General features: G+C 44.3%; 1 protein-coding gene across 1 annotated transcript in view; it reads left to right on the forward strand.

The window, feature by feature from the left end:
* Nucleotides 1-2034: 2034 nt before the first annotated feature.
* GHRHR (growth hormone releasing hormone receptor) overlaps nt 2035-15306 on the forward strand; it is a 43615-nt gene continuing 30343 nt past the window's right edge. Inside the window, exons 1-4 of the mRNA XM_073329681.1 lie at nt 2035-2123; nt 2907-2976; nt 12794-12896; nt 13520-13627. Of these exons, the coding sequence (XP_073185782.1) occupies nt 2035-2123; nt 2907-2976; nt 12794-12896; nt 13520-13627 (370 nt within the window). The remainder of the gene's footprint in view (nt 2124-2906; nt 2977-12793; nt 12897-13519; nt 13628-15306) is intronic.

Below are 15306 nucleotides of genomic sequence, written 5' to 3' on the forward strand. Positions count from 1 at the left end.
GTTTTAGGCCATAGGAAAATTGAGATTCTCCCAGCTTTCCAGAGTTATGAGACAATTAAATATTATTATTATTTCTATAGAGATAGTACCCAGAGACTCCAAACAGGATGCTCAGTTTCATCAATGTTAAGGCTAGAAGGGACCATTAGATTACCTAGCCTGACCTCCTTTCTAACACAGGTAGAGAACTCTAGAAGTGCCACCAATGCCTGACACCCCTGCAAAGACAGGGAATTGATTAGCTGAGATATGCCCGAATGATGCTCCATAGCCCATGCTGCAGAGGAAGGCAAAACACAAAACAAAGCAAAAATGCAATCCCAAGGTCCCTGTTGATCTAATTTTGGGGGAAATCCCTTCCCATCCCCAAATCTGCTCATCAGTTTCACCCTGACCATGTGAGCAAAACACACCAGACAAACCTCTAAGAAAGAGGGTTCTCCTCACCAACTCAGAAGACCATGCCACCCCGATCAGTGTCTCACGTCCAGCTGTGACCAAACTCTGATGCTCAGAGCAAAGGGGGGAAAAAAAAACACCCTAAAATGCAACCAATTGTGCATTGTGGGAAAAGTTCCTTCCTGACCCCTACAAATGATGGCTGAAGCCCTGAAGCATAAGATTCCATTCCAGTCATTGTTTTAATGCAGATTGGGGCACCATTGTGCTAGTCCATGCACAGCCTCATAGAACAACACAACTTCTGCCCCAAACAGCTTATACCCTAAGTGCCAGATGGTCTCCTGCCTTGCACATGGCTGCCCGACGCCCCCTTGTGCCAGTACACTGTACCACTGCGTCAGCACACGGGCAGTAGCAGGCTCCACAGAGCCGTTGTGTCCCCCCTCGGGCACGTGGGCAGGAAGGGATGGAAGGGTGCGGAGAGAACGTTGCGCAACGGTCTCCTCCATGCCCAGAGGCATGGCTGTTCAACCTACTGAGGAGTGCACGCTGCACAGGGATGGGCCCAGCACTGTTTACTCCCTTCCCTGGAGCAGCAGAGAAACCAGGAGACAGCCTGTGACTCACCAGGTCAGCGTCAGCTTCCTAGGCTTGCTCCCGGCGAGGGGCAGCTATGCACCAGTCCTCAGGGCAGATCACCGTCTGGCTAGCCATAAGGTGCAGGGGTGGTACAGTGAGGAATAGCACAGGCGTGGTGAGAGGAGAGGGAGCCGCGGTAGCACAGGGAGAGATGGTGGAGAGGTGATGATACAGCGGAAGGTGGTACCAGGGGAGGACCTGGCAGCACGTCCCCAAGTGGCTGACCACAGTCCTGCCTGAGTGCGCTCCTGGATGATGGAACTTTGCTAAGTAATGGCAATGGAGGGGGACATTTGCCCACTGGACGGTCACGCTAGTTGGTGGGGAGACTGAGGCAAAGGACTACAGCCAGATTTACTGTGGTATTCGTACTGTTGATTTCTTGTGGACATATTTTCCAAAATGAATGCCTTGTTTTCTTCCCTTCCCCATCCCCAGTAAAGTTTCCAGTTTTATCCAGACTCAGGGCTTGCGAGCAGGGAAGTATTTCTCTTAGGGCAGGGAGGGCATTTAGGTTTTTCTCAGGTTTCTGGGGGGTGAGGTCTTGAGCCAGTGCATTTTGTAAACTTAGAAAGGAACCCCTCAATATTAGAACCCGTCCCTTTTTGTTGGCAGAAGGGACCGCACAGATATGGCTCTAGGAGAAGCAGGAGATGCTGGTGGAGTGGAGGAGGCTGGGATTGGTGGTAACAGACAAGAGCAGACAGGTGGGAGAGGCAGAACTGTGAAGGGCACTGAGAGATGTTCATTTTCACCTCTGGCACATAATGAGATCTTTACCATCACAATCTTTACAGTCAACTTGCTTTGTCTGATGTCAGGCCTAACCTCACTTTAGCAGCCAATATCTCACAAACTGATAGCGTGAGTGGCTAGGGCTTGCTGAAGCAGCTCTCACAAAAAGTCGCAACTGAAATCTTTACAGAACTGAAGGGGCTGACTTCCACCTTCGGAGAAAGTCTGAGGAATATGCAGTTTTCTTCCGCTAGAAATATGATCTTTCCTTCATCTCTGCCATCTTCTACACAATCTGCCAGGTCTAGACACAACTTGGCAGACCGAATGCATGTGCAAAAGCAACAGTAAGCTGCTGATCACTGGTTCTGTAACAATGATTGGAAAGAAAATGTACTAGTTACTGATTTGGCACAGTGGGCAGCCTACTCAGGGGAGGGTCAGGAAAGGGAGAGCCGGGGTGGTGCATTCAAAACCAAGGTGCAGTGGTTGAGCTAGGAGGTGAAGTGGTAAGCTGTTCATGCCTGGGGTATTCTGATTCTTCTACTGTTCCTCTCAGGTAAAACCAATAAGCTCCAAGGCATGCACAGTGGGAGGAACAGTGTTGGGGGAGGGTTCTTTGAGAACTGCAAAATAATGTTTTGGACAAAAACTTATCAGGCTGGCTCTGATTTTATTTGAACCAGTCCACCTCTCCTTAATTACAAACAGCTGAAACGTCACATAAAACGTTGACAGTAGACTAGAATTCATATGAATAAAATGTCCATGCTGCAGAGAATCACAAAAAAGGCCAGTTAAGCTAAAGAGGGGAAGATGGACCAGGACTTTCAAAAGTGACTAATGACCACGGATGCTTCAATTTTGGGGTTTCCAACCTGAGACACCTTAAAGGGGGCTGATCTTCAGCAAGTGCTCAGCTCCCATCCTCTGGAAATTGGGGCCCTTTAAGGTATGTCAAGGCAGGCACTCAAATATTGGGGCAACCAAAATCAATAGCCACTTTTGAAAACCTTGACCAATGTTTTTTGTAAGGTATGCATTAAATACACAGACAGATGAATACTCACACCACATAGATGCATACATACTCACAGTGGGTATATGAATATATGATTACCTGCTTCCAGGGTGATCAATGAAATGGTGCAGCGGGCCTTGGATCGAATCGACGGGGCTATGACACCTGGACCAAATGAAGTACATTCTAAGGTACTATGTGAATTAACCCTGTAAGTACTGGCATATTGCAGACTTCCCAAATGGATACTTGGCAAAATGCACTCTGATGAAGTAGGTATTCACCCACGAAAGCTTATGGTCCAATACGTCTGTTAGTCTATAAGGTGCCACAAGACTCTTTGCCTTAATTAATATTGTATCTCTCTGTAGAGAGAGGGTGAAAGAGCATGTAAGATGGTGCACTGTGACATCAAGGATTTATTTGGCATGGGATTGGGGTGACTGCACTGCTCATGAGTGGTATTTACAGGAGTTTCAAGGACTATAAGGAAGCAACGTAAAATATCAGAAAGCTGGTAAATCTCCCTGTTCTAATTTACTATTGGAAATGCTCTAATTAGTGAAAATACTGCATTTATTTAGTTCCACATATTTATTTAGTTATTTGAGGTAATCAGCAAATGTTAATGGCTGCTTATAGGTAAGGTGTGTATCTTATAGCAGCAGTGTGGCCTAGTGGCTCGAAAGCTGGACTGGGCCTCAGAAGACCCGATTTCTCTTCCTGGTTCTGCCATTGGCCTGCTGGGTGACTTTGGCAAACCACATCACTGCCCTGTGCCTCAGGTTCCCCATCTGTAAAATGAAGATAATATTTACTGCCTTTGTAAAGTCCTGTGAGGTCTATGCCTGAAAAGCTCTCTCTCTATATAACAATGCCTGTGCTTTTCCTTCCCTGACACTTTCCATTATGAGACCTTGTTTTTAGTTTCTTGCAACTTTGCCAGACTGTAACCATTTGGGCTGAAATTTTCCATGCTCTGCATCTGCCTCAGGCTGAGTAGTTCTGGAAAATGCCAGTTCAGTAATGTTTGATAATAAGATTAGAAAAAAATATGTTGTTTTGCCGATGTTAAAAAATGTACAAATATTTGGTTGAGAAGCTCTGGGGCCTGCATGGTTTGGCACAGGAACTTAAAATTTGGCCAGAAGGTTGCTTTGCTTTCAGGGTTGTGCCTTTGTTGTCTCCACGAAAATTTGCACAAATTACACCAAGATATAAGCCTCCGAGAAAAAATTCTCAGTTCACACATGCTAGCCAAGGGAGTTGGAGTTTGGCAGCTAAATTCTCCAAAGATTCCATCTGGACTGAGCATGCTCCATCCCCTCACAGCTCCTACATACCAATTGGGATGTATATGTGCCACCCACACAGAGCAACTAAGCATGCTCCAGCCCAGGGCTGCATGGACTGAACCGGGCTTTCCCTGCTTCTGGGCTGCCGGTGGCTGTTGTAGCATCAGGCACCAGATCCGAGAACAGGGAGACTAGCTGTCCTGTGCTCTCAGTGCTCCTCATCTGGGAAGCTGGAGGGGAAGGAGGAGTGACAGATGGGAGCAGGGAAGGGGGAAGATATTTGGGGCAGGGGGAGAGGGACTGGGGAATGGGAAGGACAGTGGCAGGAGCTGGGGGAGCAGGAAAAGCACAGGATGAGTAGGGGAAGGGGCAGGAGTTGGATGAGGAGAAGGGGACAGGCAGAAGCTGTGGGGACAGTAACAGAGGCCAACTTGATTCATGCATTTCCTATCTTGTGAGTGCTTGATTTTGGAACCTTAATGTTCTTTTCATACAGATTTTGGGGATGTAATATATAGATACACTCACATGCAAGATTTCATGTATATACACACCGCGGGGTCAGAAGTTTGCCTTCAGATGCATGCACAATGTGCATTCAAACAGCAGGAGTTGTGCATATGTGCAGAATTTGGCCACACATTTAAAAAATGTAATATTATGTGTTTATGTACCCACCTACCCAGGCACACTGTTTGAAACAGGAATAAGATGCACATTTGTTAGAATGAATGAATATTAACCATCGCCATGTTTAGAGGGTTTGTCTCATACATATTTGGTTGCGTTAAATGCAGCATGGTCAATGGTAATAGATCTCTTAATACCTAGTAAAATCCTATTGTACTACAGAGGCAGAAAGAGGGGTCTCTCTCCAGAAGGGAGTGAAAGTTACCATAATCTCAGGGATGCTCACAGAGTCTATCCTTTGCTATCTCAGAACATACTGCAAGGTCAGAAAAGTGGAAAGCATGTCATTCACAGCCTCGTCAATCACAGCCGAGAGAGTTGTTAATATTTAGTTTCCTCCTCATTTTACTGTTACGTCACTCCTGGGCAAAAAGATAAATGCTTCAGATCAGCAACTGATAGGAGAGGGGGAAGAGGAAAGGAAGGTAAAAGGTGCTCATGGAGGCTGAGGAAGTGGAGTATGACACCACTTGCTTCGGAACATGAATCCCTGTGCTTTGTACCATTGTGCCTTTTACTCCCTGAGTCTTGCAGCTTTTGTAAGTAACTGTGTTAAACAGGTTTTCCATCATTGTTTTCCCTAAGCGGTCAGTTTAACATTGGAGCAGATGGTCAGATATGGGTCGTTTCATTGCATGAGCATCTTTTTCTTTATTTGACTTTGCTTCATATTAAACTGTGGAAGATGCTATGAAAGATGCAAACTGCAGCAGAAGGAACACATGCATAAGCTGTAGGAGCTGTGTGCCCTTGCATTTCACTGCTTTGTTACTGCGCTTTCATTATTACGGCACTTCCATGGAAGAGAAACAGCATCGTTAACAGCAGGTTACTTTATACGTAAGTGCTAAAAGAGAGGATGACAAATGCAAAGGGGAAGGGAATCAAGAAGATACTATAAAGGCTATGGATTTAGATATTGTTGGTTAGCCTTTGACATACACAGCATTAGTAGAAGTTGTCATTTCACCTGCTTCTTTGATAACATTTAAGATAAATTAGAATGTGAACTGTGTAGACAATAACGGGAACAAGAACAAAGTCATGGAATCAACGGTGCTGGAGCTGCATGTGCCAGGGTTCGATTTGGCTCCATAAGTTCATCGATGTAAAAAGAAACTACCTATCATGCTGACCTTTTGCTTCAGCCAGTTGCTCATGAGCCAGGTTACATGGTTGTACATGAGAAGAGTGGCGCTTTGTGCGATTGTTTACTTAAATTATGGTGTAGTTTAATTCATGTTACGGTTGAATCCTTTCATTTCTTTTGAGCAGCGTTTCTCAGTCTTTTAAGGTTGGTGACCCCTTATGTCAAGTCCAAAAAATGTGCGACTTCCTCACAAGTAAGAATGAAAAATGTATCAATTATAACAATAAACCTATATAATGTGTGTGTGTGTTATGAGAGGGTGAAAGAGAAAACTTGATCTTGAAGGGCAAATGCGTGCAGGGAATGAGGAGTGAGATTTTCTTTGCTTTAGATGGTAATAAAACTTTCAATGCCTTTCATGACCCTGGGGTGGGGGTTGTAACCCACGCTTTGAGAAACACAGTATTGTTTTGTGTGGGCGGCACGGGATCTTCTTTTTGCGTGTGGAAAGAGAAACAACACTATGACGTGGAATGATTGGGAACATAAACTTTATCTGTCTACACTTGTAGTTCTCTCTGCCTGCACCATATAACAAACTCTGCTTTGCAGCAGCACTCTATGTGGAGTGCAGAACCGTTCCTCATGAACAGGGAATCTGAATCTAGTCCTTAGTGGTTAACCATACTCAGCGTTGAAGGACATCAGAAAGTTCTGGGTGTTACAGTGCTTTCTTCTGAGCTAGATTCTGCCACTGTTACTCAAGTTGAGTAGCACCATACTTCACAAAGAGTCACAAAGGGCCAACTCACAGAATAAGATGCTACTCAGGGTGTGTAAGGGTGGCAGAGTCAGGCTCTTACTGAACGTTAGGATATCCTTATTATTATAACTGACACTAGCTAAGAAAAGGCTGTTTTAACTTAGCTGGAAAAACAACCACCCATTCTCAGCCATCAGAATATCTGAATGGTTTGGGGTAACTTTTCAGCGTGGTTTTAAATACAGTACTTACAATATTGAAAACGCCTCTAAATTTTGTAAACTTAAGTTTTTTTACATTTTGTATTAGTTGTTTGTATGCTATTTATTGTAGTACAGTGTAAAAAAGAATGCAGAGACTGTGCAATGCTGAAATCCATGAGAGAAAACAACGGCAGATCACAAGAAAAACAAAATTCAAATAAATGGAGCACAAGGTACAATAAAACCACACAAAATAATTGGAATAACACACATTCTAATCCCAGAGTGTCAAGTATTTGGTTGCTCTCCTGGGCCAGATCCTGCATTCATTACTCACCTGAGTATTGATTTCACATGACTAGAGGTTGCAAGAGTAGCTTGATTTTCAGAGGGGCTGTGGAACCCACACTTCCAGTTGACTTGGTTACTCAATAGCTCAGGAAACAAGCTCTAAATTTAGAATATAGCCTAATTTACTTTTTTATTTCAGACAGCTTAATTTTACAACATCAGCAAGATTAATGGTTTATTTACTTCTTCTTGCAGGAAAATAATCAGAAACATTAATCACGATCTCTATACAACATATCAAAACATGTCTGATTGTTTTGTTTTGTTCCCACTGTACTGTGCCCTAGGGGGGAAATATGATTGATCTCATAGAAAAGAATATTGGAAAATCTTTTCTCCTCTCCATTGTAAGTGGGGCTTCCAGCTTCCTTAAATATACCAATATCAAAAGAGAAACAATCTTAGACCTGATCACTACATACCTGCCACGGCTGTGTTTATTTTCTATCCCCACTCCTGCCATATTTGCTCTTTCTCTTTCTGACTAATCAAAAAATCCTGCTTTTTCTTCTCGGATAGATTCTGCTACCCTTCTTCAGGTTCAGTAGTGCTATTCCTCATGAGTAGACCTATTGATTTCAGTGGAACCAACCATGGAGTAATGTCCTGCCCACTGTGTGAAAATGGCATCAGAATTTGGTCCTTTGATGCTAAAAGCTCCCTGCTCCTGCGTGGATTCCTGAAATGTACCAGCAATATTGGCTCTCATCCCCTAACACCCCAAATCAGCTCTGCATAAACATCATGCTCAGAAGCTGAAGTCTTGACTTTGTATGAATGAACTTGTCCTTTCCAACATGGGAGGGAAGACTCAGTCTGGGACAGGTTCTGCTTAAATCAATATTCATTTGTAACAAGGAGAAATAGTTCTTATACTTTTTAATTGGAAAATGATTTGACATTACCAGGATATTTTTATTCTCTATGTATTCCAAACTGTCTTTATTCTTTGACGGTGATTAACCAGTGGCCTTTGTTGTATCTGATGTGAGTGAAAGACCATTAGAGTTCCAATGTCACAGTGAAGGCATTGTGTAGATATATTTAATAACCATTTTAATATGCTAAAGTCCTTGGCCAAAATTTTCATAAGTACCTAGTGATTTTGGATGGCCAATTTGAAATACTTTCATGGGTCATTTTACAGATAACAGCTGTGTAGCAGTTTCTGAAAATCAGGCCCCAGTATGATGCTCAAGTTGGGCCCACAAAAACGGAGTCCCCAGAATCACTAAAAGTCACTTTAAAAACACTAGGCCAGGAGGCTGTAATCAGACCTGGTTTGGATGCCGTATTTTCTGACACAACTCTAAAACCTCAGCAGCTGGGGCAACTTCAAGATTTCTAGCCCTGAGTGGGCACAAATTGTGTGCAAGATATAATGGGGACTAAGGATCTGCTGCATTGTGCTAATGCACCTTCTTAGCTCATATTATATACACTGTGCTAATGCAGCTGTGTGGGAAAAGACTGTGTGTGTTGACTCTGAGAGGTGCTGAGAGCCTCCTGTGAGACGTCAAGCGCTCCCCGCTTCCCGAAATAGTAAGTTCATGAAATGGTACCTACAAAGCTTCTGATCCTGAGTCCCTTAGTCATGCAGGCAATCTCAGCCCATGAGTTATTCCACAGAGTTTAGTGGGACTATTTGTTCTGTGCCACATGAGCAATCATTCCAGGATCAGACTCCATGATCACAAAATAGGATGCAAGGTGAGATGAGAGATCCTTGCTAGATATGGGCCCAAGACTTAAAGTTCAGATCAGGGTCCAAATGCTCTCAACATTTAGGAGTGTTCTGATTGTGGATTTTGATTGGAGCATTATAGTAATAGAAGGTGGCTATGAGTATGGCTCTATCTCCCAGTCCTGTGCCAAGTTGGTATAAATTCTCACCTATTCGTCCAACCATCCACTGCCTTGGCAGAAGACAACAAAAATTGAATATTCAGTCGCTTCCATAACCCGCATTCAGCTTGTGTTAGTGTAATGCCAACAGACCCCGATCGTCAGGATCAAACTGGGGACCTCTGGAGCTAAGTGCAGGAGCCTCTACCGCATAAGCTAAAATCCAACTGGCTGTTAGCGAAGGCTGTAGAGCAAACTCAATCTCTCTCTCGAAGTGGTCTTGGTGTCACTAGATGGGACAGAACACCACCCCCAGAAGGTGCGTGGGTTACATACTTCCCCAAGCTGAGGAATAATGTCCCGAGTTTCAGAGACTTCCCAGGTGAAATCCTGGATGAGCCCCCACTTGTAACAGAACAAGGAGTAATGGTCTCAATGGTGGCCTGAGATGGGACAGAACACCACACCTACAAGGTATGTGGGTTACATTAGCACAGCCAGCGGTGTAAAAACACCAGCAAATGAATCTACCATAATCACACGCGCTTACCGCCAGAGGAAGGAAGTGCTATGACATGCCATGAATACGGATAAGGGAAGGGCTAACAGTTCAGAGAGGGAACAGGTAGCTTTTCAGCTCAGGAGCGTGCATGTATAGAAATCAGGAATCTGGAAAATTAGCTTGGAAGGGGCAGCAGTGTTGAATGCCAACATTACTTTCTGGCTGGCTACATGGTATTGTATGTGTCTTTCAGTCAGGGTTCTCAGTCTTGGCTCGTCCAGACTGAGGGAACAGCCGAATCTTACACCCACACTTTGGACTGGTGCAAATGACTGCACAAGGCAGTGGAGAATCCGGTTCTCTAATCACTAGATTCTAGTAATTCACAGTAAATGGAAGTAAAGACGTACCTTGCACTCCTCTCCCACCATATACGTATCCAGGGTTGCTCAGATACTATGGGTGAAGTCTAAGAAAATAGCTACATAGGATGCAGTAGACCGATGGATACATGGACACATACTAAAACACAGAGTGAAATTGCTCCATTTGCTTGAGTTTTCTATCCATTGTAACAAATGTTAAGGCTGAGAACCTACAATTCTGATTAAAGTCAGAGGAAGTTGCAAGTGCTCATGAACAAGGCCATGATCAAGGAGAAGCCAGAACTTTTAAATCATCCCCAGTAAATGAAGCATACATGTTTAACTCAGGGGCATGTGGTAAAAGTTCTCACGACTTTGGAGACTAAACAAAAAAAAAAACCTAACGTTTTCTTGAGTCTGTGAAAAAGTCAAACATTTGTTTGTTCTCACCTTCAATATTTCAGTGGACTTCCAAGGCCATTTTCACATGCAGACACCAGTTACCTTTTTCCAGGAGAAGTTCTATTCACTGTGCAAGTGGGTAAATCTGAACCGTGCTGAGATCTTTCTGGACACAGTTCACTAAACCAATAGCGTTCTATAAACTATCCATTCATTAAAAGATATGCCTGGTTCTCATGCTGGGAACCTATTTCCTTCTAGGTTTCAATACACAAGGACCAAATCATGGCCCTTCAGCACAGATGACTTTCATTACTGATTAAGGAACACAGCAAAGGAAGGACACAATATAAGCCTGCATGAGAAATTAAAAAGAGACTGTGTGTAGTGTGGGACCGACTCTTTCCCAGACACCTTGAATTGACCCAAGGGAGCTTCTCTCTAGCAGACAACAAGGAAAACTCCATACATTTAAAGGTGCAGGACACAGAAAACAGTATCCGAATATCTCCACTACATTTGTATATTCACATACACCTCAGTTTCACTGGTCAGTTTCCAAGTCCTGAAGTCAAAACAGCCATGGCTGTGTATGGAATTCCATGGCATGGAATCCTGGATCTAATCTCTTTTTTCCCCTTACACATGGGACCTAATCCTGCTCCCATTAAAAGCAATGGCAACATATTCAGTGTCTTCATTAGGAACAGGAACAGAGCCTCAGATGGTAAACTAATAAGCAATCGGTTCAAAAGGTCGGTATATCAGCTCAATATAAGGATGTTAATATGAATGGAGAACACTGGCTTATTAAAACCACTACGTTCTGCCCTCTGAATGACCTGAAAGCAAGATATTTATTTCCAAAACTCGCTGAATATTTATCCTTCCTGTGTGAAAATGAGCTGAGTCGAATTTAATCAGCCACCTGCTCAGTGGGTAGATTTCATCCTGTTTTGATCCTTTTTTTTTTTTTTTTAAAAGAATGCATTGATAGGTAACACTTCTTCCCTGACTGGTAAGGACAGGGTGGAGGCAGCGTGGAGGAGTCAGCAACATGCGTTGAAATGCAAGAGTTGTCCGGCTGGTGCAGAGAAAGATGGTGCTAGGTGATCAAGGGGTACGCTGCTGCTCCTTCAAAGAGGAGTCATGTGCACTGCTGGCTATCATCCGCAGCACGCAGTAAAGCTGGGTGGGAAACGGTTTTCCCTTCCTGTGAACAAGACTGAGATTTCAGAATAGTTTCTGTTCAGCAGTGGGATGAAACCGAGACCTTTTGACATTTATTGTTTTGAGAAAAAACAGAGAGGAAAAAAAGGGGTGTTATATCCTAGAATATCCAGTAGCTCAGTGGTTATGGCGCTTGCCTGGTATATAAGAGGTAGGTTCACATCTGTGCTGTACTTTATTCGGAACAGGAACTTTACTTCTCATCACCCAGGTCAGTGTCCTAGGCTAATGGGTATTCTACAGAGGAGTTCTCTCTGACTACAGATTCTGTCCAGGACATCAGAAACCTCTCCTGGCCACAGGGATGCTGAAACAATTTCTATAGTGGGAGTGCTGAGAGCCACTGAACCTAATGGTAAATCCTCTATATAATGGAAACCACTTCAAGCCAGGGGGTGCTGCAGCACTCCCTGCCCCTCACACCCTTAGTTCCTGCACCTATGCCTGGCCAAAAGTTAGTTGAAACTGACTCTTTCCTACAAAAAGTTTTGGTTTTGACAATTTGGCATTTTCTCACCCCCCCCCAGATAAATAAATAAAATGGTTGAATAATCCCACTTGGCTCTCGCACAATGTACTTGCCAACTGGCTGGGTGCCTTGGAAAATCCAGTAGATTATGCCCGCTTGTAGCCATTGTGCTCTGGTCGTACCCAACTTACCGGACCTCTTCGCAGGTTGAGGTCAGAATCCTGATTTGGTGTAGCAAGGGGGAGAAGTGGGGAAGCCTCTGTGCACATTTCTCCCCCGCACCAGAGCACACAAGCAGCAAAGGGTAGGATCTGTCCATCCAAACGTATGTTTGTGAGAGCTTCAAAGCACAGAGGATTATATCCTGCCCATAACATCATTCGAGCAGGAGAAGGGCAAACAGAATGAGAAGGCAACAGAGCAGCTCCCTTTGGAGTCAGTGGCAGGAGATGCTTGTTAGACACAAATCTTGTAGAGGGCAAATCGTATGGTTGATGCTTCAGTGATGAAAAACCTTCCGAGTCAATCTTTATCTGGGCACAGAGTCTCAGCTATGAAGTTTCTGGAGCTATGCCAGTTGACACCAGCAAAGGATTTCTCCTTTGGTGTAATCAGCATAGCGCCACTGGCTTCAACAGAGCTCTACTTATTTACGCCAGCTGAGGATCTGGGCCTATATAGTTGGGGTTACATGATGGAGTGGTGCTGCCACGGGGCAGAACCCTGTGAAATTTTCATTCCTAAACCGCAAGTCAGGGCTAAGCACCCTCACGGCAGCTTTCTCGTTGCAGGTGGTTGGGCACATCCATCCAGAATGTGACTTTTTAGCTGAGCTGAAGAAAAATGAGAATGAATGTCTGAGGGGCGCTGAAAATCATGGAAATGAAACTGCAGGTACTGCGTGTGGAGCTCAAAAGGGCTGCGGGTTGGACAGTGAAGTTCAAAATTGCCAGGGCTGTTGAGAAGCGGTTCAGAGAAATGAGTGAGTGAATCCTCACCACTCGGTTCTAGACCTGAACTCAGATCCTTGGATTCCTTCCACGGGCTCCCCATCACCCAGTGCATCAAGTGCAAATGATTTGGTCTTTCATTCAGTGGCCCACCTCACTTTCCCCTGGTCTACCCTCACTGTTCAGTTCTTGCATCACATTCTGCCACCCACTGGTCCTTTCATTTCCTTCTCCCGCTCCTGATTCTGTGCCTTTGCCACACTGCCCTGTAGGCATGGAAGTGTTTCCCAGCCTGAGTGAACTGCGCCACCTCCCTCTCCTCGTTCCGTTCCCTCCCCAAAGCCTACGCTTTCTGTGCTGCCTGCAAGAAGTGAGCTAGAAAAAAATAAATGAATGGGACCAGCAAGTTGGACACATACCATAATGTGAGCTTGCTGCAGTAATGTGCCTCCTTCTTTACCCCCTCCTCATGCCGACACACTCTCGCGTATTGCATCATGTCTAAAATTTGACTTTTCATGTGGAAATATAAATATGCTTTAAAATGTGTTTTCCCTTCCCTGGCAGGTTGCAGGAAAACGTGGGACAGGCTACTGTGTTGGTCAAATGCAGAAGCTGGTGAGACTCTCACACTGCCCTGCCCGAAAGTCCTCTTTCACTTCCTCAAGGAGCCAGGTGAGGGACCCGCTTTATCTATTTATTTTAACTGTGCATGTGACCATTGTGCTCATGAAAGTGAGGGACCGAGAAAGTGGCTTACATGCGAGTGAGCCATGCTGCGCTAAGCAGAGTTGCCACTAGGTTGATTTCAACAGGAGCTGAAGGTGATCTGCAGCTGATATGAGGTCTTGCACATCTCCCATGATGGGGCCTGGTCCTGTAGTCCATACTTAGGGCCTGAGCTGAAGAACACTGACGTCAGTGGAAAGATCCCCATTGGCTTTAACAGGCTTTGGGATCAGCCCATTGTGTAAACACTCCTGTTGAGTTCATCCACAGTGCTGGCTGAGTCAGGATTTCAGCACAGGATCATGAGAGCGTCAAGCTATGATAAAGCGTGAGATGAGATGAAAGGATGAGGCACAAGTGATGTGGTTGTTCCTCAGGGCCAAGGGTTGAGATGAGAAGCAGAACTGTGTCATTAAAATGGCATATGCACTGGGCCAAACACAACACTGATGACAACAGGCACAACCCAGGGGAAGTCAAAGGCACTTACTCCAGAGATGACTTTGTCCCTGTAACTCACTACAAACAAACATGTGGGAGAGGAGGGGGAAAATGATCTTTCAGGAAAGATCTAGATTTGGCATTTTCAAAAAGGAAAAAGTAATCTGCAAAGCTCAAACTCCTGCCTCCCTGGCAGCGCCTGACACGTTAGTTATAAACGAAGGATAAGGCAAATCCCTTTCATCTGCAGTTTCATTTCCTGCTCTGGGAGTCTTAGGTTTATCCTTGATCCATCTCATAAAGCTTTCTGCTGAAAGCCCCTTAATAACCAGCAGGACAAGCCCGTTGCACCAGAGAAATCAGCTACTAATATCCAAAAGATGTTAACACCAAGGAGGGAATGGGTGCAAAGTGGTACAAGGGGGGGGGGTGTGGTGTTGGGGGGGAGATTGAATATAATTAGGAGGTCAGAAAGAGCAAATATATAACACAAAGGCTTCAGGAAGAAGGAGTATTCATGCTTGGACACAACTACAAGATTGGTCATTTCTGACTGAGAGGAAAAACCCAAATACAACTAGAAAAGGAGTACTTGTGGCACCTTAGAGACTAACCAATTTATTTGAGCATAAGCTTTCGTGAGCTACAGCTCACTTCATCGGATGCATACCGTGGGAATACAGACTAAGAAAGCTTATGCTCAAATAAATTGGTTAGTCTCTAAGGTGCCACAAGTCCTCCTTTTCTTTTTGCGAATACAGACTAACACGGCTGTTACTCTGAAACCAAATACAACTAAAATCCTTGTCTGTACAGCCTGAGTGATATTTTATAGAATTACCTCAAAAGCAACAAGAACTTTTGTTTGCTAGTACCTGAAGATGCACCTCGAACCCTAAAAGAAAAGCAGTGACTCAACATGAACCCCAAGAGAATAACGGGGCAAAGCCATTGACTAGACTGTGCAGCTACACTGGTGCAAAACGTCAAGCCCAAATGAAGTGATTTTGGTTGCCCTGATAAAAGAGCCCTGAAGTATAATCGAAATGCATCAATCTCATCACTTGTGTAGCAATATTTTATAGAGCCACCTGCAAAACAATTACTTTTTTTCCATTTGATTTATTATCACATTGAAATGGCCCCAAAGAATTAATTTTTCTAATTGTATTCAGTCCCCTCTC

The sequence above is a fragment of the Lepidochelys kempii genome, chromosome 2, assembly GCF_965140265.1.
Source record: "Lepidochelys kempii isolate rLepKem1 chromosome 2, rLepKem1.hap2, whole genome shotgun sequence".
Taxonomy (NCBI): Eukaryota; Metazoa; Chordata; order Testudines; family Cheloniidae; genus Lepidochelys; species Lepidochelys kempii.